General features: G+C 39.0%; 1 protein-coding gene across 7 annotated transcripts in view; it reads left to right on the top strand.

Moving 5' to 3' along the window:
* SDCCAG8 (SHH signaling and ciliogenesis regulator SDCCAG8) overlaps window positions 1-27,118 on the top strand; it is a 273,925-nt gene that overhangs the window by 190,816 nt on the left and 55,991 nt on the right. For 6 of the 7 annotated variants that reach the window (XM_059940830.1, XM_059940820.1, XM_059940808.1 and 3 more), the window contains one exon: window positions 1,850-1,981. In XM_059940830.1, coding sequence (XP_059796813.1) covers window positions 1,850-1,981 — 132 coding nt within the window. Of the gene's footprint in view, window positions 1-1,849; window positions 1,982-27,118 lie in introns of those variants that run through there. The other variant, XM_059940851.1, reaches the window with a different exon arrangement.

Consider the following 27,118-nt stretch of genomic DNA (forward strand, 5'->3'; position numbering starts at 1 on the left):
AAATGAGATAATCCATGCCCTTGTGTGTAATCTGTAATCTAGCAAGAAGGATGAGGCACAGAGCACAATTCACAGGCATAAATTATAAGCTAATGTATGTGTAGAAGCTAGAGGTAGTTTCAAAAAATGTGCTGACATACTGAGAACTGCAAGTATTAATCAGAGCAAGCTTCCTTCGAGATGAAACTTGAACCAAGGTGAAAACAAAATGAGGAATGAGGTGAACTAAAAGCGAGCGATTGCTTCATGCCATGTGAAGCAGCTCGGTCCTTGGGATAAATTCCCTGAGCAAATCCAAATCTTTTCTAGGAAAAAAAAAATGGCTATGTCACCTAATGGAGGAATCCTTTCTTGGGAGGGAAATAATTTTACATCAAGCATCTCACATAAACTTCAAGAAACAAACCAACTGTTAACTACTCGTATTTTAATGTGCAAGAGTTTTAAACTTCCAGTTCTAACCTATGAGGCAGTAGAGTATGAGGAGATGGTGGAGTAAGGAGTAATGTTTAATTAAGTCAAGGACAAAGTACAATTTTTCTTGGACAGATGTCTTTCTTAGCTTCAAATTTTGAGCCTTGAAATGGCCATCCAAGACACTGAAGAAGTAACGTTATTTCCTGACAAACATCAATCATCACCAAAGTAGATAGATATCTGTAATCCCAAATGAAATAATGTGAAGACAGAAAGAAAATTGGGGGAATGGTACCTCACTTAGCAAATGGAGGAAAGTGAGTCTTAAATGTCTGCAGACAGGGATACTTGTATGTGAAGCAAGCTGATCTGCTCTCAGGATCCCAAAAAGACTTGGAAGGCAGAAGTGGAATATAGGACTGAAACCAAAGTTGACAGTTCTACCCCCACCCCATGCAGCCAGGTGACTATCCCTCCTCCACCCAGAAAACTAGGAGCTTCCTCTCTGAAGAGATTAAACCAGCAGGCACTGGTGAAAATAGCTGCACTGAAATTAGAATAGAGGAATTAATTAAAAGTTTACATTCTGAAAGGTGAGTACACCACCCCTCTATTTCCAACCAGCTCCTAGACCACTGATGGTTAGGGTTGTACACAACAAGCAGGAAACTGGAGAATCCTTCTTTTGAGAAACAGAATGGCCACAGGGGAAAGAATTACAGATACTGATAATATTGGGAATCTCCCATCAGAAAAGATGGCTTGCCACTCAATCATTCTACACTAAAGTCCACATGTTTAGGGAAAATAAATGTACACAAATGCATGTGTAATCATAATATACTCCTTAGACAACAAGGACCAATATTTATGTAATTGTTATGACATAAAACTAATACTGATTTAACTACAAACTGAAATATTAGTAATTACATTGACACGCTGGAGGTGGAGTCAGGGGGCAGAGAACCACCATTTTTTAAAACTATATGATTTTAATCATGTACCATTAAATTAGCTATGTTAATTAAAAGAAACAACTCTCTGTCAGAAATTAGGCCTGAGGTTGTTCCTGTAACAGCATGGTAGCTGGCCTGTAATAGATACTCAGTAAATATTTGGTAAACTAATAGCTGTCTTTTTAAAACTGGGATTTGATTATTATCATTTTTGTCTTGTTCTTTGAAAAAACTATCTCTGTTGAAGTTGTTATTCCTTTATCTGTCTATCACTTGAGTTCCTGCAGTGTGTATATCCTTCTACTAGACATTCTGTAATTTCTGAAATATTTTATTTTACATAAAATAATTTTTATTGACACTGTTATGTTTAAGTACAGAGTTCAAGAAAATGATAAGGTTATACACTAAAAACATGCTCTTGGTAATAAGAACCTTTAACATCTGTCACTTCTGTGTTTATACCTGTCTAGATCTGAAATAGCTCAGCTCAGTCAAGAAAAAAGGTATACATATGACAAACTGGAAAAGTTACAGAGAAGAAATGATGAATTGGAGGAACAGTGTGTCCAGCATGGGAGACTACATGAGATAATGAAGCAAAGGTAATAAAGACTTAATAATCAACTGATGTGCCACATATTGAATGTGTTTGGTTCAAAAACAGAATGGGAATTGCTGTGGAATAAATAGAATTCATGGTTACTATGGTACTCAAGGAACATGCTTAAAATCTAATATTTCTATATATTTATGCTTTCTCAATTTAGGTTGTTCTTATAATACACAGAGAGGAGAGCACTTTCCCTCTCTACTATTCTCTAAAGACACAGAAGTAGATTTAATAAAGAACATTGTAGGAAAACCATCTACCTTTAAGGTGCAAGCTGGTAATGTAATATGCAGGAATTTCAAAACTTCTCTTCTAGAAATTAGGTTTTGTATGTATTTTTGTAAGATAAAGCATGTAAGGCCTAAGAAGGTTAAATATATTGCTAGAGTCAGAATTTGACTCCAGACCCTTTGGTTCTTCCTAGTGGTGTACTTTGAGCAAGTTACTTAACCTCTCTGAGCATCAGTTTCTTCATCTATATATTGGAGCTAACAATAGCCACTTTGCAGTTTGATATAAAGATCAAATATTATATATGTAAAGCACCTGGCTCATAATAGCCACGTACTAAATGGAATCAATATTTACTCTCTTTTTCTAGATGGAGAAGCTCAAGCTGAGAGATACTAATGTATTTGCTCAAAGTGCCATATTGAGTAAGTTGGTAGAGTTCAAACTTGAATCATGATCTTTTGATTCCAAATTTCTTTGCTTTTTTGTGCAGTATTTTTTTGTGTGTGAAAAACACAGTCCCTTATTATTTACTATAAATGTGTCATTCCTAATTTCTATACAGTGATGAAAATACCCAGGAAAAAAAATCTCAGCAATCACATACATAACAGCAGTTAACCTTCCAGTGGAGATAGTTTTCTTGGCATCCATCTCCCCATTTCTATCCCATTCCCCAGACACCCCAGGCCTACTCTTGTTTCAAAATCAATTGTTCATATAACTGAGGGGAAAAGAAAATATTTAAATACTCCTTTTATCATTATTTTTTAATTTAAAGTAAACATAGAGTCCCTTGGCAGGGGGAGGAGGAATGTTTATAAATTTGATCACTTGCTCTATTGAAGAGAAGAAAGGTAGTCAGAAAATGATACCATAATATTAAAATATGAGTATACTTATAAAGTATTAATCATTCATTTATTTTCTAAGCCAGAGATCAGCAAACTATTTCTGTAAAGGACCAGAGAGTGAAATATTTTAGGCTTCCTGGGCCACGAGTAGTCTCTGTCATGTAGTGTTTGTTTTGTTTTTGCTTTTTCTTACAACCCTTTAAAAAGACAAAAACCATTCTTAGCTAGAAGGCCAACAGAATGAGTGAAAAGATTTGGACCTTGGGCTATAATTTGCTCCTGTACTATGCAACCAACTCATCTTTCTAATATTTCTTTTCTTACATCTGTATATTGTTTTAGAGTTCACAAAATTCACCTCACGCGTGTTTTCTTACCTGAAACAAACCTGGGAAGTAGTTGTTATTATCATCTTCCTTTCCAGGTAGAGAACTAAGGCTCAGAAAGATAAAGTTGCCAACTGAAGGTCAGATAGTAAATTAATCGTTCATTCAACAAATATTTATTGATTGCTACCATGTGTCATGTTCTCCACCACATGCTGGGAATAAAATAGCAAAGTAAATATAATTCCTAGTCTAATGGAGTTTACAGCCTTATAGGGAAGATAGATATTGACAAGAGGATTTCACAAATATCTAATTAATTGCAGTAATGATTAGTTATATGAAAGCGAAATATACTTTGTGGTATAAGCACATTTAATAAGGTGACTTACCCTGATCAGAAAAAGTTTCCATGAAAAAATGACACTTGAAATGAATCTGTGAGCGGCAATATAGGGATTACTAGTCCTAGGGCAGGAGCTGGCAAATTGTACCCCAGCCCAAGCCCATTTTGTATGGCTCAGGAACATAGTCATGCTCATTTGTTTACATGTCATCTGTGGCTCCTTTCACCCTACAATGTCAGAGTTGAGTAGGTGAGTCAGAGACTGACCTATTGGCTCACAAAGCCTAAACTATTTACTATCTCGCCCTCTCCTAAAAAAGTTTGCCAGCTCCTCTTCTAGAGAAAAGAAAACTGTAAATTGAAGGTCCTGAGGTAGGACTTTTAAAGAAGGAAAGAAACTGTGTTTAACATGAAGAATAATGGAAAGAATAGCATGTGATGAGGTTGGAGAGGCAGGTGAGGGCCGGATAAAGACAAGGCCTTTAAGTTTTTATTGTAGACCTTTCACTTCATCCTTTTACTAAAAGGAAGATATTAAAAGATTTTTTTTAAAACACAGGAGAATTATGTGATCAAATTTGCATTTTAAAAATAGCATTCCAGCTCCAGAGTAGATAATGGATTGGAGCAGAGCCATGGTGTTTACACAAGACCAGTTAGGGAGCTACTAGAGCAGTTAGTCAAGTGATGATGATGGCTTAGATTGAACTGATAATAATGATGCTAGAAGTAAACAGATTGGTGAAATATATAGGAGGTGAAATCAACAGGACTTAATGACTGATTGGCTATGTTGGGTAGGGAAGAGGGCATATCCATATTTATGACATGAGCAATACATACATAGTGGTAGTACTTAGTGGAATAGAAAATACACAAAATAAGCAGGTCTGTGGTCGAGATGGCCTGGGTTTGGGATAAGACCAAGTGTTAGGTTTCGACCCTGTTGAATTTAATGTTCAAGAGCATTGTACAAATGGGTATGTTGAATAAGCATGTGGACACAGGAGACTAAGCTCAGGAGTCCCTGGGCTGGAGATAGAAATCCCCACTGGCTTACAGAGGATATTTGAAACCTTGGGAGTAAATGAGGTCACCTAGAGAAATAAAGTGAGAAGGAAGATGGGCTTACTGAATCCTAAAGAACATCAAAAGTTTTAAAGGTAAAGTAACGTGAGAAATAAGTAGAAACTTGAAAGGCTTGTTATCATGCATGCCTACAGATGGAAATACTTCAGGAAAGAGGAGGTGATCTACCAGATGCTGCTGAGTGATTAAATAAGAGTGAAAAGTATCCATTGGACTTAGTGACATGGACAACACTGGTTATGTTAACAAAAATATTTGTACTGGAAGAGCGGGTATAGAAATCATATAATATGGATTGAAAACTTAGTGTGAGTTGAAAAATTGAAATAGCAAATTTAAACCACTTTTTCATAAGATTTGGGTGCACAGAAAAGAGGGAAGCCAGAGAAAGCAAGAGACAGACCAACCAAACGGTGGTGGGTAGATGTATTGGGAGGGGCATTTTGAAAAAGAGAATTTTTTGAGTTGCAGTAGATGTGAATTTATTAAATTCTGATTGTCAAGATTATTAAAGTGATAAAGTCAGGAAAGTTTACATTTTCCAGCTGGTAGTTTGGAACCCCTGGTGTCCAGAAAGGCAGACCAGGGAATTCAGGCTAAAGATAGCAATGGTATTTCTTTCCAGTTATATTTTAAAATAAGTATTGATTCATATATTTCTCCCTAGAAAGTAGAACCACGTGAGAACTCCACAGTGTATACAGAGGGAGCAAGCCCTAGAGCTAGTAGAAATGGGCTGAACGCACTCATGTGTTCTCATGTGATTGAGTATTATGTCACCAACCCCCAGAAATCCTGGTGGTTTTTTTGGTTATACACTTTCACATTTTAAAAAATTTCTTATGGTAGTGTATTGTTTAAATTATATACATAAAAACCATTGAATGGGGACTTCCCTGGTGGCGCATTGGTTAAGAATCTGCCTGCCAATGCAGGAGACACGGGTTTGATCCCTGGTCCGGGAAGATCCACATGCTGTGAAGCAACTAAGCTCATGGGCCACAACTACTGAGCCTGCACTCTAGAGCCCATGAGCACTGAGCCCGTGTACCACAACTACTGAAGCCCGTGTGCCTAGAGCCCGTGCTCCACAACAAGAGAAGCCCATGCACCGCAATGAAGAGTAGCCCTGGCTCACCGCAACTAGAGGAAAGCCCACGTACAGCAACAAAGACCCAACACAGCCACAAAAAAAAAAAAAAAAAAAGATAATAATAATAAATAAATAAATAATTTTAAAAACCATTGAATGATGACATGAAGCTGCTGATTGAAATGTAACAAACTAACTATCAGTTTAGAATTGGTAATTCTTTTATAAACTACCTCACAATGATCTTTACCAAATCTGTAAGCTGTATTTTTCTAATAGAAAATTTATTCCTTGAAAACTAGTGTTAAAAATAAGAAATTTTATTCCTTGAAAACTAGTGTTAAAAATAAGAAGTAAAGTATTGATTTTTATCTAATTCAACATTAAATTTTGGAGGACTATTCATTATTTTCCAAGAAGTGCTTGAAGAAACAAAATATTGGCAAATAGAATCCAACAGCATTTAAAAAGAATTACACACCACAGTTGAGTAGGATTTATTCTAAGTATGCAAGGCTGGTTCAGTATTTGAAAATTAAATGTAATCTATCACATCAATACGCTAAAAAAGAAAAATCACATGATCACATTAATAGATGCAGAAAAAGCTTTTGACAAAATCCAAACACATTTATGATTTTAAAAAACTCTCAGTAAACTAGAAATAGAGGGGAACTTTCTCAACTTGATAAAGAATATCTTTAAAAAAAAACCCTACAGCTAACATTATACTTAATGGTGAGAAATTCAAAGCTTTCCCCATTGATCAGGTGTAAGTCAAGGATATTCCCTTTTACCCATCCTTTTCAACATCATACTGGAAGTAATGCAATAAAACAAGAAATGGAAATAAAAGGTATAAAGACTGGGAGGGAAGAGAAAAAAAAACCTTTCTTGATTGCAAGATGACCTGATCATCTATGTAGAAAATCTGAAAGAAATGACAAAAAATTCTTGGAACTAAAAAGCAATTATGGCAAGGTGGCAAGGTACAAGGTTAATATCTGAAAGTTATTTGCTTTCCTATATACCAGCAATGAACAAGTGGAATTTGAAATTAAAAACACAATACCATTTACATTAGCCCCCCTAAAATGAAAAGTTTTGGTATAAATCTAACAAATTATGTACAAGATCTAGATGAGGAAAACTATAAAACTCTGATGAATGAAATTAAAGAAGAACTAATAATTAGAGAGATATTCAGGTTAATGGATAAGAAGACTCAGTTTCAAAGGAGGTCAAGAGGGTAGAGGAGTAGGAGGACGTGGAGTTCACCTCTCCCTACAAATGCATCAAGAATAGATCTACAAATGGAACAGTTCTCACAGAGCACTGGCTGAACATTGGCAGAGGACCTTGGACACCAAAAAGGACAAGAAAGATCCCCCATAACCAGGTAGGATGAAAGAAAGAAGAAGGGGGAAAGAAGAGGAGAGGAAGCAGGATGGGAACGGCAGCCCTGGGGTGGAGCTTGAGGAGAGGAGAGGTTCCTGCATCTGAGGACGCCCCCTCACTGGTGGGTAGATCAGTTGGGACAGAAAGGGAGCTTCGGGGCTATCGGAAGAGAGTGCAGCAACTGTTCTGTGGCAGGCAGGACAGAGTGAGACCTACACGGATGGTTCGTGCCACAGCCCTGTGTGCCCCAGCTGTAGACGTGTCCCCGGTGAGGATGGGGGCTGCGTGCTGGAATGTGGGGTTTGGAGAGCAAAGCTGGGTAGAGGACTGCTGTTGGCTATAAGGAGACAGCCTGAGGGGATGGGGGTGAGGACACTGCAACCAGGAATGCCTGTGGAGGAAACCCAGACTGCCATAGAAGCAAAGCGATGTGTAAGGGGCAGAGCTGCCATTGCAGGCTCTCTCCCCATGTGCCACCCCTTCCTCCCTGGGCACTATGAAGGGCCCCTGCTGGGGCCAGCCCTCTTGAGCCAGCAGCCGGGTGCAAGGAGGGGCCCCTGCCAGGGCTAGCCTCTTGTTCAGGGGGCTGGGCACTAGGAGGGGCCCCCACCAGGGCCGGTTCTATCACGCTGGCAGCCAGGCACTAGGGGGACCCCTCTGGGGCCTACTCTCTCCTGCCTGTGGCTGGGTGCTAGGAGGCCCCCCTGCCCCCCAAGGGCCGGCTCTCCTGTGCCCACGATGGCTGGCTCCCTCACTTGCCTTGTCACCACCAGGGCCAGCTTCCCCACGTGCCTCATCAACAATAGGGCTGGCTCGCCCACGCCTGTGGCTGGGTATTAGGAAGGGCCCCCATTGGGACCGACTCTCTTGTGCCTGCGGCCGCCAGCTCCCCCTCATGCCTGTTGCTGCCAGGGCTCCTGTGACCCCAACCACCGTGCTGCCGCCACAACCCCCCCTTGCCGGAGTGGACTCCTGTGCTCCAGGGCAGCCTTGAGAGCAGACTCCTATGGGTGGCCCACAAGCAGAGGTGGGGCTGAAACCACAACTGAGCCCTAGGGGCCATGCAACTAAGAAAGAAAAGCTGAAACCTCTCCACACAGCTGTGCAAACCATGAATTGACAATGCTGCGACTGGCTTTGTAAACTCAGTGCCTACAGAACATCTGAATGAACAGCCAGTGCTCCTGCAACCAAGATGGGCCTAGCTTTAGCAGCTGTAGATTTTGTCGGCACATATGCATGGGGGTTGGGCCAGACTAGAGTCAGAGCTGCCCCCATAGCACCCACAGTAGGTCCAATCCATGATTACTACAATCCTGGGACCTGACTTAAGTGGATCTATGCTGGTGGCCTGGTGAAAACAACATCTGAGAGACACGAGGGCCAACTGCCAGCATACCCACAGTTAAGGTGGGGCCTAGAGCAGTGCCAACAACAGTGTAAAAGAGCTCGCACAACAGGTGAAAAGTGACATAACAGAGCACAGCCACAGGTGAGCAGGTCCAGAGGAGGAATACTCAGAGGCTTCCCTCCCAGTGGGAGTACTCCAATCCTACTACCTCACACCACAGATCAGAAACACAGCTAAGAAACAGATCTGAGGGCCTCTACTCCAACAACTAGGGAGCAGACCCCATGTCTGACAGGGTGGTGACAACCACAGAGCAAAGGGGAGGCCCTGCTCAATATCCAGTGCTGGCTCTGTTCACCACAACATCAGTCACACCTCCTATAAAGGGGATAACGGCCAGCATACACTGATTAAGGGGTGGCAAACATCTATACTAAAAACAACCCTCGCACCAAAAAATATTAAACCCATGCAGGCTACATAGGGACATTCCCACATAAAATAGCCCTCCAAGACAGTCTGAGGGTCTGGAATTGGGTAAAAAAACCCCCAGACCATTTAGCCATGAAGGCCAGCAGGGTTTGAGTGCAGGAACTCCATAGGGCTGGGAGAAACAGAGACTAAACGCTTGGATGGCACACACAAGGTCTCACATGCACTGGGACCCGGCACAAAGCAGTACCTCAATAGCAACCTGGGCTACACCTACCTAGGGGTCTTAGAGGGTGTCCTGGGGAGGTGAAGGTCGACTATCACTCACCACGAGGGCAAGAACACTGGTAGCAGAAGCCCCAGGGAATATTGATTGGAGTGAGATCTTCCGGAGGTCCATATTTTGGCACCAAGACCCAGCCGCACCCAACAACCTGTGGCTCCAAAGCTGGAAAACCTCAGGCCAAACAACCACCAAGATAGGAATACAGCCCCACCCATCAGAAGACAGGCTGCCTAAAGTCCTACTGAGCTCACATCCACCTCAAAACACACCCCTTGACGTGGCCCTGCCCATCAGAGGGACAAGACCCAGCTGCACCCACGAGAGGGCAGGCACCAGTCCCTTCCACCAGGAAGGCTGCACAAGCCCCTGGACCAAACTCACCCACCAGGGAGCAGACACCAGAAGCAAGAGAACTACAGTCCTGCAGCCTGTGGAAAGGACACCACAAACACAGAAAGTTAGACAAAATGATATGACAGAGAAATATGTTACAAAAGAAGGAACAAGATAAAAACCCACAAGAACAACTAAATGAAGAGGAGATAGGCAATCTACCTGAAAAAGAATTCTGAGTAATGATAGTAAAGATGATCCAAAATCTTGGAAAAAGAGTGGAGGGATAGATCAAGAAGATACAAGAAATGTTTAACAAGGAGCTAGAAGATTTAAAGTACAAACAAACAGATGAACAATACAATAACTGAAATGAAAAATGCAGTAGAAGGAATCCATAGCAGAATAACTGAGGCAGAAGAACGAATAAGTGAGGTGGAAGACATAGTGGTGGAAATCACTGCCACAGAACAGAATAAAGAAAAAGGAATGAAAAGAAATGAGGACAGTCTCAGAGATCTCCGGGATAATAATAAACACACCAACATTCTCATTACAGGGGTACCAGAAGGAGAAGAGAAAGAGAAAGAGCCTGAGAAAATAATTGAAGATATTTTAGCCAGAAACGTCCCTAACATGAGAAAGGAAACACTCACTCTAAGTCCAGGAAGCACAGAGAATCCCACACTGGATGAACCCAAGGAGGAACATGCCAAGACACATATTAATCAAACTGGCAAAAATTAAAGACAAAGAAAAAGTGTTAAAAGCAACAAGGGAAAAGCAACAAATAACATATGAGGGAATCCTGATTATTATTATCAGCGGATTTTTCAGCAGAAACTCTGCTTGATATATTTCAAGTGATGAAAGGGAAAAACCTACAACCAAGAATACTCTACCCAGCAAGGCTCTCATTCAGATTCGATGGAGAAAACCAAAGCTTTACAGACAAGCAAAAACTAAGAGAATTCAGCACCATGAAATCAGCTTTACAACAAATGCTAAAGGAACTTTCGTAGGCGGGAAAGAGACTAGCAAATTAAAACAACCTTGTACATATATAGACTGCTAAATTAAAACCTCATGGGAATAGCAAACCCAAAAACTACAATAGATACACAAACAAGAAAGAAAAAGCAACCCAAACACAACACTAAGGATGATCATCAAACCACAAGAGAAGGCAACAAAAGAGTAAGGGAAGAAAAAATAAAATCCAAAAAGTTAAGAAAATGGCAGTAGGAATATACATATTGATAATTACCTTAAATGCAAATGGATTAAATGCTCCATCCAAAAGACATAGACTGGCTGAATGGATATGCTGTCTACAGAGACCCACTTCAGACCTAGGGACACATACAGACTGAAAGTGAAGAGATGGAAAAAGATATTCCATGCAAATGGAAATCAAAAGAAAGCTGAAGTAGCAATACTCATATCAGACAAAATAGACTTTAAAATAAAGACTGTTATAAGAGATAAGGAAGGACAGTACATAATGATCAAGGGATCAATCCAAGAAGGTACAAAAATTGTAAATTATATGCACCAAACGTAGGAGCACCTAAATTTATCAGCCAAATGCTAACATCCATCAAAGGGGAAATTGACAATAACGCAATAATAGTTGGGGATTTTAACACCCCACTTACACCAATGGACAGATCATCCAGACAGAAAATTAATAAGGAAACACAAGCCTTAAATGGCACATTAGACCAGATAGACTTAACTGATATCTATAGGACATTCCATCTGAAAGCAGCAGAATACACTTTCTTCTCAAGTACACCCAGAACATTCTCTAGGATAGATCACATCTTGGGCCAAAAATCAAGCCTCTGTAAATTTAAGAAAATTGAAATCATATCAAGCATCTTTTCCAACTACAGACTATGAGATTAGAAATCAATTACAGGAAAAAAACTGTAAAAAACACAAACACATGGAGACTAAATAATATGTTACTAAATAACCAAAGGATCACTGAAGAAATCAAAGAGGAAATCAAAAAATACCTAGAGACAAATGACAATAAAAACACCACAATCCAAAACCTCTGGGGATCATAAGAGACTACTACAAGCAACTATATGCCAATAAAATGGACAACCAAGAAGAAATGGACAAATTCCTAGAAAGGTATAACCTTCCAAGACTGAACAAGGAAGAAATAGAAAATATGAACAGAACAATCACATGTACTGAAATTGAAACTGATTAAAAATCTTCCAACAAACAAAAGTCCAGATGGCTTCACAGGTGAATTCTATCAAACGTTTAGAGAAGAGTTAACACCTGTCCTTCTCAAACTCTTCCCAAAAATTGCAGAGGGAGGAACACTCCCAAGCTCATTCTACAAGGCCACCATCACCATGATACCAAAACCAGAAAAAGATATCACAAAAAAAGAAAATTACAGGCCAATATCATTGATAAATATAGATGTAAAAATCCTCAACAAAATACTAGCAAACCGAATCCCACAACACATTAAAAGGATCATACACCATGATCAAGTGGAATTTATCCCAGGGATGCAAGGATTTTTCAATATCTGCAAATCAATCAATGTGATACACCACATTAACAAACTGAAGAATAAAAACCATATGATCATCTCAATAGATGCAGAAAAAGCTTTTGACAAAATTCAACACCCATTTATGATAAAAACTCTCCAGAAGTTTTTATCATAGGGCATAGAGGGCATAGAGGGAACCTACCTCAACATAATAAAGGCCGTATACGACAAACCCACAGCCAACTTCATTCTCGACGGTGAAAAACTGAAAGCATTTCCTCTAAGATCAGGAAGAAGACAAGGATGTCCACTCTAGCCATTTTCATTCAACATAGTTTTGGAAGTCCTAGCCATGGCAATCAGAGAAGAAAAAGAGATAAAAGGAATTCAAATTGGAAAAGGACTAAAACTGTCACTGTTTGCAGATGACATGATACATAGAAAATCCTAAATATGCTACTAGAAAACTATTAGAGCTCATCAATGAATTTGGTAAATTTGCAGGATACAAAATAAATACACAGAAATCTCTTGCATTCCTATACACTAACAATGAAAGATCAGAAAGAGAAATTAAGGAAACAATCCCATTTACCATCACATCAAGAAGAATAAAATACCTAAGTATAAACCTACCTAAGGAGGCAAAAGACCTGTACTCAGAAAACTATAAGATACTGATGAAAGAAATCAAAGATGACACAAACAGATGGAGAGCCATACCTTGTTCTTGGATTGGAAGAATCAATATTGTCAAAATGACTATACTACCCAAAGTAATCTACAGATTCAATGCAATCCCTATCAAATTACCCATAGCATTTTTCACAATCAGAACAGAAAATTGTACAATTTGTATGGAAACACAAAAGACCCTGTATAGCCAAGGCAATCTTGAGAAAGAAAAACAGAGCTGGAGAAATCAGACTCCTTGACTTCAGACTATACTACAAAGTTACAGTCATCAAACACTATGGTACTGGCACAAAAAAGACAGAAATATAGATCAATGGAAAAGGATAGAAAGTCTAGAGATAAACCCACATGCCTATGGTCACCTAATCTATGACAAAGGAGGCAAGAATATACAATGGAGAAAAGACAGTCTCTTCAGTATGTGGCGCTGGGAAAATTGGACAGCTACCTGTAAAGAATGAAATTAAAATGCTACCTAACACCGTACACAAAAATAAACTCAAAAATGGATTAAAGATCTAAATGTAGGACCGGATACTATAAAACTCTTAGAGGAAAATATAGGCAGAGCACTCTCTGACATAAATCACAGCAAGATCTTTTTTGATCCACCTCCTAGAGTAATGGAAATAAAAACAAAAATAAACAAATGGAACCTAATTAAACTTAAAAGCTTTTGCACAGCAAAGGAAACCATAAACAAAACAAAAAGACAACCCACAGAATGGGAGAAAGTATTTGCAAATGAAGCAACCAACAAGGGATTAATCTCCAAAATATACAAACAGCTTCTGCAGCTCTATATCAAAAAAACAAACAACCCAACCCAAAAAATGGGGAGAAGATCTAAATAGACATTTCTCCAAAGAAGACATACAGATGGCCAAGAGGCACATGAAAAGATGCTCAGCATCACTAATTATTAGAGAAATGCAAATCAAAACTACAGTGAGGTATCAGCTCACACCAGTTAGAAAGACCATCATCAAAAAATCTACAAATAATAAATGCTGGAGAGGCTGTGGAGAAAAGGGAACCTTCCTATACTCTTGGTGGGAATGTAAATTGATACAGCCACTATGGAGAAAAGCATGGAGATTCATTAAAAAACTAAAAATAGAGCTACCATATGATCCACCAATTCCACTCCTGGGCATATATCCAGTGAAAACCATAATTAAAAAGGATACATGCACCCTAATGTTCATTGCAGCACTATTTACAACAGCCAGGATATGGAAGCAGCCTAAATGTCCATTGATGGAGGAATGGATAAAGAATATGTGGTACATATATACAATGGAATATTACTCAGCCATAAAAAATGAAATAATGCCATTTGCAGTGACATGGATGGACCTAGAGCTTGTCATACTGAGTGAAGTAAGTCAGACAGAGAAAGACAGATATCATATGATATCACTTATATGTGGAATCTAAAGAAATGGTACAAATGAACTTATCTACAAAACAGAAATAAAGTCACAGATATAGAAAACAAACTTGTGGTTACCACAGGAGAAAGTGGGGAGAGGGATAAATTGGGAGATTGGGATTGACATGTACACACTACTATATATAAAATAGATAACAAATAAGAACCTACTGAATAGCACAGGGAACTCTCTTCAATACTCTGTAATGACCTCTGTGGGAATAGGATCTAAGAAAGAGTGGAGGAAAAAGAAAAAAAAAAAAAAAAAAGGAGACTCAATATCGTCAAGTTATCAGTTCTTCCCAACTTGATCTGTATATTAATACAAGTGCAATCAAAGTCCCAGCAAGGTATTTTGTGGATGGGGACAAACTGCTTCTAAAGTTTCTGTATGGGGAGGCAAAAGACCCAAAATAGCCAAAACAATTGCAATATAATGAAGAACAACGTTGGAGGACTGGATACTACCTGACTTCCAACTTACTATAAACCTACAGCAATTAAGACAGTGTAGTATTTAAGAAAGAACAGACAAATATATCTATGAAACAGAATAGAGGGCCCAGAAATAGACCCACATAAACATAGTCTACCAATCTTTGACAAAGTAGCAAAGGCAGTACAGTGGAGCAAAGACAGTCCTTTCAAAATATAATGCTGGAACAACTGGACATCCACATAGAGAAAAATGAATGTAGACATAGACACAGATCTTACACCTTACATGAGATTAACTTAATATGGATCACAGACCTAAATCTAAAATGCAAAATTATAAAACTCCTAGAAGATAACCTTGATGAACTTGGGAATGGTGATGATCTTTTAGATATATCAAAAGCATGATCCATGAAAGAAATAATTGGTAAGATGGACTTCATTAAAATTCACAACTTCTGCTTTGAGAAAGACAATGTCAAGAGAATGAGAAGACAAGCCACAAACTAAGAGAAAATATTTGCAAAAGACATATCTGATAAAGGACTGTTATCCAAAATATACAAAGAACACTTAAAGTTCAAGAACAAGAAAACAAACAACCCAATTAAAAAATGGACAAAAGACTTTGACAGATACCAAAGAAGAGATACAGATGGCAAATAAGCATATGAAAAATCCTCCATGTCATATGTCATCAGGGAAATGCAAGTTAAAATGGCGATGAGATACCACTACCCACCTATTTGAATGGCAAAAATCTGGAGCACTGACACCACCAAATGCTGACAAGTCTTTGTAGCAAAAGGAACTTTAATTCATTGCTGGTAGGAATGCAAAATGGTACAGTCACTTTGGAAGACAGTTTGGCAGTTTCTTGTAAAACCAAACATACAATCCAGCAATGGTGCTCCTTGGTATTTACCGAAGGGAGTTTAAAAGTTACGTCCACCACAAAACCTGCACATGGATGTCTACAGCAACTTTATTCAGAATTGCCAAGACTTGGAAGAAACCAAGATGCCCTTCAGTAGGTGAATGGATAAATAAAGTGTGGTACATCCAGACAATGGAATATTCTTCAGCACTAAAAGGAAATGAGCTATCAGGTCATGGAAAGACCTGGAGGAAACTTAAATGCATGTTACTAAGTGAAAGAAGCAAATCTGAAAGAATTATATACTGTATGATTTCCAACTATGTGATATTCTCAAAAAGGCAAAAATATGGAGAGAAGAAAAAGATCAGTGGTTGCCAGGGGTTAGGGGTTGGGTGAATAGGTGAAGCACAGAGGTTTTTCGTAGGGCAGTGAAACTTCTCTGTATGATACTATAAATGGATACATGTCATTATACATTTGTCCAAACCCATGGAATGTACAACACCAAGAGTGAACCCTAATGTAAACTGTGGACTTTGGGTGATTATGATGTGCCAATGTAGGTTCATCAGTTGTAACAAATGTACCACTCTAGTGGAGGATGTTGCTTAATGGGGGAGGCTATGAACGTGTGGGAAATGTGTATGAGAAGTGTCTGTATCTTCCCCTCAGTTTTGCTCTGAATCTTTAATTGCTCTAAAAAATAGTCAATAACAAAATGAGGAATCTATAAAAGTAACAGTGGAATTTTACATTAAAAAGTAAGAATTCAAAAAAATATCATGAAGCTATTTTATATGTTTTTGTTCTATATATGGATTTAATTTCAAATCTACATTTTAGAGCACATTTTTAAAAAACGTTATTGGCCAGTTTTGCCTTTTTTCTTACATAATTAATTCAGTAAGAATTTAATTTATGAAATGAATAGCTGTCATTTGTTACATAGGAAAATTACATCTATTTAGTTTTTTATTTTGAAGTAATTTTAGACTTATAATAAGATGCAAAAATAATTGAGAGTGCCTATATACCCTTCGTCCGTTTGCCCACAATGTCAGCCCCTTACAAAACCACAATACAGTTATCTGACCCAGAAAATTAGTATTGATGCAATACTAGAAACTAATCTCTAGACCCTATGGGGATTTCACCGGTTTTTCCCTTAATATTCTAATTCTGGTCTAAGATCCTATGCTGCATTTAGTTCTCATGTCTCTTTAGTGGTCTTTAGACCCTTAATAATTTCCCTTGAGTGGAGAAAACTGATTTGTGACAGTTCCTCAGTATTTCCCCATCATCCACAAACTTGACACTTAAAAAAAATTTTTTTTTTCTATTTCTTTTTTTTTTGGCCACGCCATGTGGCTTGTGGGATCCTAGTTCCCTGACCAGGGATCAAACTGGGGCCCTTGGCAGTAAAAGCATGGAGTCCCAACCACTGGACCTCCAGGGAATTCCCAGAGTTGACAGTTTTGATGAGAACCGCTCGATTGTTTTACATAATGGTCCTCAGTGTGGGTTTGTCTGATGTTTCCTCATGATTAGATTGAGGCTGTATATTTGGGGCAGGAATCCCAAGTGTCCTTCTTGGTGCATTGTGTTGAGGGGTACATGCTGTCAGTTTGTCCTGTCACTGGTGGTGTGGACTTGGACCACTAGGTCAAGGTGCGATCTGCCAGGTCCCTCTGCTCAAGAGAAATTATTAAGTGTCTTATGGAGAGGTACTTAGAGGCTTTGCAAATACTCATCATATTTTTTAATAGACTTTGTTTTTTAGAGTAGTTTTAGGTTCAAGAACTTTTAAAATAAATTTTATATTATAATCCTTAAATATATACTTATTTCAAATAAAATGTTTTTACTTAAAATTCCCCTCTTAATCATATTATGTAAAATAATGAAATAATTTAATAAATTTCTAAGGGGTTTCGTAAAACTATGTATTTCTGTGAAGGGGATTTTTAGAATCGAAATAAATCTGGAGAAGCTGAGGTAGACACAGAGGCAATGTTACGTGTCCTGAGAGTAGAAGAGGGTTGGGACACCAAGCACTGAGCAGGAATTAATCTTGGACTGGAAAGAGTTGCTTCCTACATTGCTACAGCTGTGGTTGAAAAGAGCATATGAGCTGATGAATGCAGGTTTATGGATATGGTGCTGGTAAAGTAAGCTGAGGCCTGAATTTGTTTGTTCTATATTTATTAGGCAACTACTTTGTACCAGTCACTGTACTCGGCCAGGGGATACAAAAATAAGAAGTGTCTTCACCTCTGCCTCATTCCCGTGGTTGCAAGCTCCCTCTCTATTTGGGCTGGTCAAGACACTATGAGCCCAGAGTCCAGAGCAGCTGTGACACCACCTGCCCTCTCGCGGGAGGTGTCTTCTGGCTGCTCTGTGCATCCTGAAACCCCAGAGGCAAAAAGGAAGGATGTCCTGGGGGACCAGCCACCCTTGGCAGCCTGGGTAGGAGTTGGTTGCCTGGAGGGTTTTTTGTTGTTGTTGTTGTTTTACCTCCTATTCTCTCTGTTTTGCACAAACCAAAAGTTTGTTGATAAGCTCCCTATTCCTGAGGAAATTTCTTTTTTTTTTTTTTTTTTAAAGCAGTTTTTTCTTGAGGAACTTATAGTAGGTACAGCAGCACCATAAAGCCTTTTAAATTTTATTTATTTTTATTTATGGCTGTGTTGGGTCTTCGTTTGTGTGCGAGGGCTTTCTCTAGTTGCGGCAAGCGGGGGCCACTCCTCATCGCGGTGCGCGGGCCTCTCACTATCGCGGCCTCTCTTGTTGCGGAGCACAGGCTCCAGCCGCGCAGGCTCAGTAGTTGTGGCTCACGGACCCAGTTGCTCCGCGGCATGTGGGATCCTCCCAGACCAGGGCTCGAACCCGTGTCCCCTGCTTTGGCAGGCGGATTCTCAACCAGTGCGCCACCAGGGAAGCCCCAGAAATTTCTTGAGTTGATCATTCCTCATTAAGAAGAGTAATCAAAATATAGACCAAAGCTCCCTGGGTACTGATGGCCAAAAAACTGACCTAAAATTATAGGTCATTTCTGCAGTTCTTATGGGCAGTTTTTAAATCTATTAAGTGAATGTTTTAAAAGTACTGAAATTTGGGTTTTATAAGCCAAAACAACTTAATGAGAATGCCAGTGCAGTATTTCACTGGCCTCTACACCTTGCAGAACTCCTGTGATATTGCACAAGCGCCAGTAGTTTAACTTCTGATGATTTGGGGGAAGGACATTTAGTTCATATTGCATTATTAGTGTTGCACTGAGGTCATCTTGGTCTTCAAATACTGATATTATTAGTTTTAACTATAAAATGCTCTCACTTTAACTTCACGATAATTAATCTCATTTGTTGTGAGTTGTTTTGCTGACCTCCTGTAGTGCAATACCACATATTTACATCAGCAGTGTATTATTTTCTCAATAACTATGTTTCAAGTCCTGTATGAATTGTAATTCAGAAGTGAAGCATCCAGCATCTCTTTTGCTAAAGCAAATGTATGTATAATCCTCACCTCCTGTCTGTCCATCACGACCACCAGTTTTCTTTAGAGAGGTACTCCTTTGGTGATGAGCTACTTGGGAACCTGTGTTTCTAAATAACTGACAACATACTTTTAAAAGTAAATTAGCATAATTGCTGTGTTATTTTAGATTTATATGCCATTATTTTCTAATCTCAAATTGTAGAAACTGGTATATAATCCATATGTTGCTAGGAAAGAAGCTCATTTCAACTCTATTTGGAAATGTTTCTTGGTTATCACTAGCTTTCATTTTGCTGGACCATGGATTAGGTAGGCAGCCTCCCCTAAGGGGTCTAAAGACAAACAATCTGAGAGTATTGTGCAGAGGAAAAGAGGAAGCTACAAAAACCAGAAACAGCTTAGAAAACTTGACCCTTTCCCCCAAAATTGTACCAAATATATAAGTCAGTTGGGGTCAGTAAGCAATTTCTTTAAAATCCAATTATTCTACGCGTTATTGGCAAAGCCCTAAGAGGACTGGAAGGCATTTTCAATTACATTTTATTGGGAAGACCTGAAATCAAATTGCTTTCCTCCCTCCCAGTAACAGAGGAAGTTCTAGCTTTAGGAGTTAGATGTTGATCTGAGAGTGAATAAGTTATATAGCTGGAACAAGGCAGACAGTATCATAACTGATCACCTGGGAGAAAATTAAATGGGAAATATACTCAGCAAAAGAGAATGAGGAAAATGTCAGACATTTTAATATAATTCACACTTATTCCTAGAATAGGCCCAATACCCAGGAAAAGGAAAAAGACTCCCTTTCACTTTTTCATCAAATATTTATTGAGTGCCTATTATACATAGCAGTGATGTGCTTGGGTAAATCACTGGACAAGCAGACAGCCCTGCCCTTATGGAGCTTAACATTCTTTAAACAACCTTCAGGTTTTGGTTCTATGCTTTTAAGACCTAAAACTGAAAGTAGAGAGAAAATATTGTTGACCTAAAGCAATAAAACAGCCAGTTATTTTACCAGCAAAATAGGTTAATTCGGGAACAGAAAAGAATTGCAATTCAGGACATCTAATCTGTGGCAATCCACAGGCAAGTCCAAATGACAAAGGAGAGGAATGTGCTTTTCTAGAGAAGGACTTGGGCAGGCCTGTTATTAAACAAAGAGTTCACTGGAGGAAACTGGGAATTCAAAGTAGTGGCTTTTCATTGGCTGAGTTGTGACAGCCTCTAATTGATTGGGCTGTTGCCTGGCAAGGAGGTTTTTTTTTTTTTTCCTTCCTCTTGCTGGGTAGTAAAGGAGTAACCTTCTACCTGTTGGAGATACAAAGTATGTCTTTTCTTCATGGGTGTGCGATTGACATGGAGTGGTAGGGCCTGAGAGTTCCCCTGCTGGCCTCCCAACTCCATTTTTTTTTTTTTTTTTAACATCTTTATTGGAATATAATCGCTTTACAATGTGTGTTAGATTCTGCTGTATAACAAAGTGAATCAACTATATGTATACATATATCCCCATATCTCCTCCCTCTTGTGTCTCCCTACCACCCTCCCTATCCCACTCCTTTAGGTGGTCACAAAGCACTGAGTTGATCTCCCTGCGCTGTGCAGCTGCTTCCCACTAGCCATCTATTTTACATTTGGTAGTATATATAAATCCATGCCACTCTCTCACTTCATCCCAGATTACGCTTCGCCCCTCCCCGTGTCCTCAAGTCCATTTTCTATGTCTGCATCTTTATTCCTGTCCTGCCCCTAGGTTCTTCAGAACCTTTTTTTTTTTTTTTTTTTGGATTCCATATATATGTGTTAGCGTACTGTATTTGTTTTTCCCTTTCTGACTTACTTCACTCTGTGTGACAGACTCTAGGTCCATCCACCTCACTACAAATAACTCAATTTCGTTTCCTTTTATGTCTAATATTCCATTGTATACATGTGCCACATTTTCTTTATCCATTCATCTGTCGATGGACATTTAGGTTGCTTCCATGTCCTGGCTATTGTAAATAGTGCTGCAGTGAACATTGTGGTACATGACTCTTTTTGAATTATGGTTTTCTCAGGGTATATGCCCAATGGTGAGATTGCTGGATCATATGGTAGTTCTGTTTTTAGTTTTTTAAGGAACCTCCATACTGTTCTCCATAGCGGCTGTATCAGTTTACATTCCCACCGACAGTGGAAGAGGGTTCCCTTTTCTCCACACCCTCTCCAGCATTTATTGTTTGTAGATTTTTTGATGATGGCCATTCTGACCAGTGTGAGGTGATACCTCATTGTAGTTTTGATTTGCATTTCTCTAATGGTTAGTGATGCTGATCATCCTTTCATGTGTTTGTTGGCAATCTGTATATCTTCTTTGGAGAAATGTCTATTTAGGTCTTCTGCCCATTTTTGGATTGGGTTGTTTGTTTTCAGCAGAAACTCTGCAAGCCAGAAGGGAGTGGCAGGGCATATTTAAAGTGTTGAAAGTGAAAAACCTACAACCAAGATTGCTCTACTCAGCAGGGATCTCATTCAGATTCGACGGAGAAATTAAAACCTTTACAGACAAGCAAAAGTTAAGAGAATTCAGCACCACCAAACCAGCTTTACGACAAATGCTAAAGGAACTTCTCTAGGCAGGAAACACAAGAGAAGGAAAAGACCTGCAAAAACAAACCCAAAACAATTAAGAAAATGGTAATAGGAACATACATATCTATAATTACCTTAAATGTAAATGGATTAAATGCTCCAACCAAAAGACATACACTGGCTGAATGGATACAAAAACAAGACCCCTATATATGCTGTCTACAAGAGACCCACTTCAGACCTAGGGGCAAATACAGACTGAAAGTGAAGGGATGGAAAAAGATACTCCATGCAAACGGAAATCAAAAGAAAGCTGGAGTAGCAATTCTCATATCAGACAAAATAGACTTTAAAATAAAGACTATTACAAGAGACGAAGAAGCATACTACATAATGATCAAGGGATCAATCCAAGAAGAAGATACTAACAATTGTAAATATTTATGCACCCAACATAGGAGCACTTCAATACATAAGGCAAATGCTAACAGCCATAAAAGGGGAAATCGACAGTAACACAATAATAGTAGGGGACTTCAACACCCCACTTTCACCAATGGACAGATCATCCAAAATGAAATAAATAAGGAAACACACGCTTTAAGTATCAAAAAACCCAACACCATTTTAAATGAGATTTCTTTTTACTAATTTTCATAGTATGTATAGTAGTTAAGAGCATGCACCCTAGAAGGAGGCTCTCTTCCTAGATGTCAGGTCAAGAGCAAATTCCTTAAATCATAAATTTAATCTTCCTTATTTCCTCAGTTTCTCACTTTCATTATCTGAAAAATGCTACCTTATAAGGTTGTGATAATGGCCTAAAATTACCCTTGAAAACTCTTTAGAAAACAGTGTCTGGTACAGACTTAGTCTGCAACAAATGTTTCACACTATTATTTATTCAGCATCCTTCATTCAACATACTTACCAACCCCTTAACGTAAACTAGGTTCTGTTCTAGATTTTGGACATGCAACAGAAACTTGAGAGGCTAACATTCTAGAAGGTAGATTATTTATATTTTGGGTTAAATAGGCTCTTGTGAACTAGTCTGTGAAACAAAATGCCATGTTTACATAATGTTATTTCTAAGGGTAAATGCCTTCTGAGTTTTCAACAAGTGATCTATGGAACAACATTTTGGACAATACTTGGGATATGCCTATGATAGTCTAAGTGTTTGTGAGTATGTGAATGTATGTGTGTGTGTGTTTGTATGTGTGAAAGTTTTTAATATGAGCCTCAAATAAAATTTCAAGAGGGATACATTTACCTAGTTGTTTTAAAAATCATATTTTCAGCATAACTGGAAGTGAGGAGCACTCTTTTTAAATCCCCAATTTTGCCTATTAGGTTTTTATTTAGAAACAGAAAAAATAAAAAAGGCTATCAGATTTTAATTTCTGTTCCTGGGAGGGAAAATTTTTTAACATTTAAATATTAGAAAAGAAAAAAAACTCTATGAACATAAAGTACTAGGAAATAGCTAATGCCTTTTTGGAGACAAGTATTCTATAAAACCATCTATAATGAGCCAGTTTTAATATTTTTATAATGTTTATTATTTTTATTTTTCTTCAGTTAAGTCTGGATTATTAAAAATATTCAATTAAAAATAGGTGCTAGACACATGTTAGAAATGTACGAAGAACCACAAGAGGTTATGAGCATTGAACATCACTCTTTGGACAGAGCTTTTGCTAAAAAGACAGAGCAGGTAAATTTCTGTTTTTATATTAGAGAAAAAAAATGTATTTCCATGCTTAAGATCCCTAAAAATTTCTTCCACACATCCAATGTAAGTCCAAAAAGTGATGATCTCTACCCTTAAGGAGCTTTCATTTCTGCTCAGGAGCACACAGTAATCACAGGGGTATAATCTGATGTGATGAGAGTGAATCGGGATGCTCTGGGGCATACCAGACTGGCACCCGACCTGGGTTTAGAGACCCAGTGTACAATTCCTTAGAGAAATAATACCTGAGAAGTAGAAGTACTCTTAACAGAGAAAAAGGAATACATGTTTGAAGGTCCTGGAAGTCAAGGAGGACATGGTCTCTTCAAGAACTTTACTGTGGCTTTAAAATATAAAGGGAGATTGACAGTAGATGAGGCAGAGGTAGTATGCAGGAGTTAGATCTTCCCATTCGCTTTCTTTCTCTCCTCCTTCTGGGATTCCAGTTATACATTGGTTAGATCATTTGCTGTTGTCCCATAGCTCTTAGATGTACTGTTCTAGTCTCTTCTCTCCCCACACTACCCCCTCTGCCCCCCACCTTAACTCCTTTCTATCTTCTTTGTATTTAGCTTGGATAATTTCTATTGGCCAATCTCAAATTTAATGATTTTCCCTCCCTGTGTTGAATTCAGTCTGTTGACAGACCCAACAAAGAAATTCTTTATTGTTGATGCTGGGTTTTTTTTTTAATTGTTGTTTTTTATCTCTGGTTTTTCCATTTGACTCTCCTTGTGGTTTATGATGAGCATGGGATTGGGCATGGGGATGGGATTTCCTGCTGCCTCTTCAGGGTCAGATGCAGTTGCGTGCTGGAGCTGATTATTAAATTTTTATAAATGTGTGAGTCATTTAACATCATCTTGATAGTTTTAACTTGGCCACAGTAGAAGTATTTACATCACAGAAATGGGCAGACACTACAATTCAGAACTTCCTTTTCCCCAGAGAGCTGGATTTCAAACGTCTACCATCACAGCAATGATGGATTTTGCTTTGACCTATTCCTCAGTGAAAGTTTACCTATTCCTAGGGCCACGTGCAAGAGGGTTCCACCCCTCCCAGGGGAAGAGAGCTTTTGCATCTAACGTTTCCCCAGAGGCACTGAACCTTTCCCTGGGAAGATTTCTTGCCCCTTCCCCAGAAGCTTGAGGCTTTTGCTTCCTATGAAAACATAGCGTCTACTGTGTGGGCAGGGTTTTTGCCTGCGCCCTGCCCGGTTGGGGCGCACGTCTCCTCTCCTGCTCCCAGTCTTTCTCGTGAGCGTCCAGTGGAAGGAAACCTGTGGAAAAGTGCTTAAGAATGAGTGCAAACTCTTCTTGTCCTCTCGTGTCTGGGGGGTCCCAGGAATTCTAGACTATCACACTAGCCTACACTCTAAGCACCAATTAGCACATTGCCTGCTTTCCTCTTCCCTCCTTTTATAGTGGCCATTTCTCTTTTCCATGCTCTGCTAAAGATAAAACAATTCAAGTGTTTCTGCCTCTCCTCAGAGGGACACTCTGCCTTTTGGAATTTAGTTCACCTGGTTATCTTCCAACCTTAGGTCTCTGGCTCAAGAATAATTATGGCTTTGTTGATTATCTGACTCTTTTTCTCATTGTTAGGGTGGGAGTAATGTTTTTGTGGCTTCCTACATATTAAGAGGAGGTGGGACTCTCAGAAGTTAGATCTGGAAGAGTCTTTCTCTTGAATCATGTAAAAATGTTTGAAATTTATTCTTCACTGTGAGAAGGGAGCCTTTGAAGGATTTTAAGCGGATAGGGGAGTGGGGGGTGGCATTTCTGTGATGTTAGCCTTTTAAACATCATGATATTTATCTCCTGCTTGGAGAGCCAGAGGGGCCCCCTGATAGCTTTCTGCTTATTTTCCATCTGTAGTCTGTTTCTGATTTCTGAGTTTATTGACTTTTTCACCAGTCATTTTGCTTACATTATCAGACTACTTACATTTCCATGACTTATTATGTCTTTTTAAACTCTCTCAGGCTCAATTTCCTCATCCATAAAATAGGGATTGAATACTATGCAGATTAGTAATGAGTATCAAATCAGATCATAGGTGTGAAAATGTTTGAAAAGCATAAGCACTATATAAATAGAGTACAGTATTATAATCAACTGTCTTGTAGTCGTAGTATTATGGAATCACAGTATTTGTTTGGTAGATGGGACTTCGTGATCTCTAACACAACACTGCAGTTTTGTAATTAAAGAATCTGCAGCAGAGAGGCATTGAATAATTTAAGCATCGGATCAATTCTATTGAGATAATATTCTTGTCTTCTATTTTTTAGAGGGGGAAACTGAGACTCCAAGAGGTTATGTGACTTACCCACAGTCACTTAGCTAATGTGTCCCATCGCCAGGCTAGAAATGCAAGGTTGTCTAATGCTGGAGCCCGTGCTTTCATCAGCATGCTGCCGTACCTCTCTGGGTTTCCCCAGGAAGCCAGCATCTGAGCTGGTCCTGGACTCCATTCCAGGTCTCCAGAGTCCCAGGCCACAAAGCCCCGCAGCAGATTTTCCCACTCTAACTTGTGAGTGACAGTGTGGTATCTAAGAGTCAAAGTCTCTGCTAGCAGCTTTTTCAGGCTAATGTGCCTTAGAAATCTCCCCAGGTTATTATAGCAAGACTAAATGAGCTTTTAAAAAGATTTTAAAATTACCAATAGAGCATGTGGTGGATAGTGGTTAAAAACATGCAGTTTCTGGAGCTTCCTGCCTGAATTCTAAGCCCAGGCCCACCACTGAACAGGCTGTGGATGTTGGGCAAGTCACCTCACTTCTTGGTGACTCAGTTTCCTCATGTGTAAAAGGAGGGAAAACAGTTCCCATTGCTTAGGGTTGTTCTGAGACTGAAATGAGCTTGGAATCTGCTTGGCACATAGGAGACAGTATATACTTTTGTTAAATGTAAGTTCTTGGATTTTATTTTGCAATTCAAACTTAATAGTATATCCTCATTAAATAACAAAACAAAACAAAATAGAAACACAAAATAGCAGGTCTTCCTTTAAAACTAAATAATCTCCACTGATAGATAGGACTGCAAAAAAATCTCACTTTTCTCCCAGAAAATACTGAGTTTTAGGCTGCTTTTGTGGAATTTTGTTCTGAGGCAGACCTTTTTCACCTGACTTGGGAGGGGCAGTCCCAACAGAGAGCCCATTACCTATCAATTCAAGGAAAAGCTGCTGGGTTTTCAGCCCTGGCCTGCAGGGTACTTGGAGTTGGGGCTGTGTACGCAGCCCTGTAGGCAGTATTTTTTGTGCTCTTTTAGTGCTTCCATGTTGCACAAAAGACATCTAGAATCAATCGAACATAATGAATTAACTCCTTTGTGGGATTCCATGTTGTTTTTGACATGTCTTTGATCATTTTGAACAAAATAACTTCTAGGGTGATTACATAAGGAGAGTAATGCCTTTAGTCCTTTGTAAAGTGTTTTCCTTTGTTTAGTTAAACATTTCATGAATTGGGTTGCGGGGAGCAATTTCATACATTGTTTTTGCCGTGATGGGAATTTAACAGATTAAAGAGAAAATTTGGTTTTATAGTATCTTGATGATAGAGTGATATTTTCTGGGGTTTTGT

Source organism: Balaenoptera ricei, chromosome 1 (genome assembly GCF_028023285.1).
Source record: "Balaenoptera ricei isolate mBalRic1 chromosome 1, mBalRic1.hap2, whole genome shotgun sequence".
Taxonomy (NCBI): domain Eukaryota; kingdom Metazoa; phylum Chordata; class Mammalia; order Artiodactyla; family Balaenopteridae; genus Balaenoptera; species Balaenoptera ricei.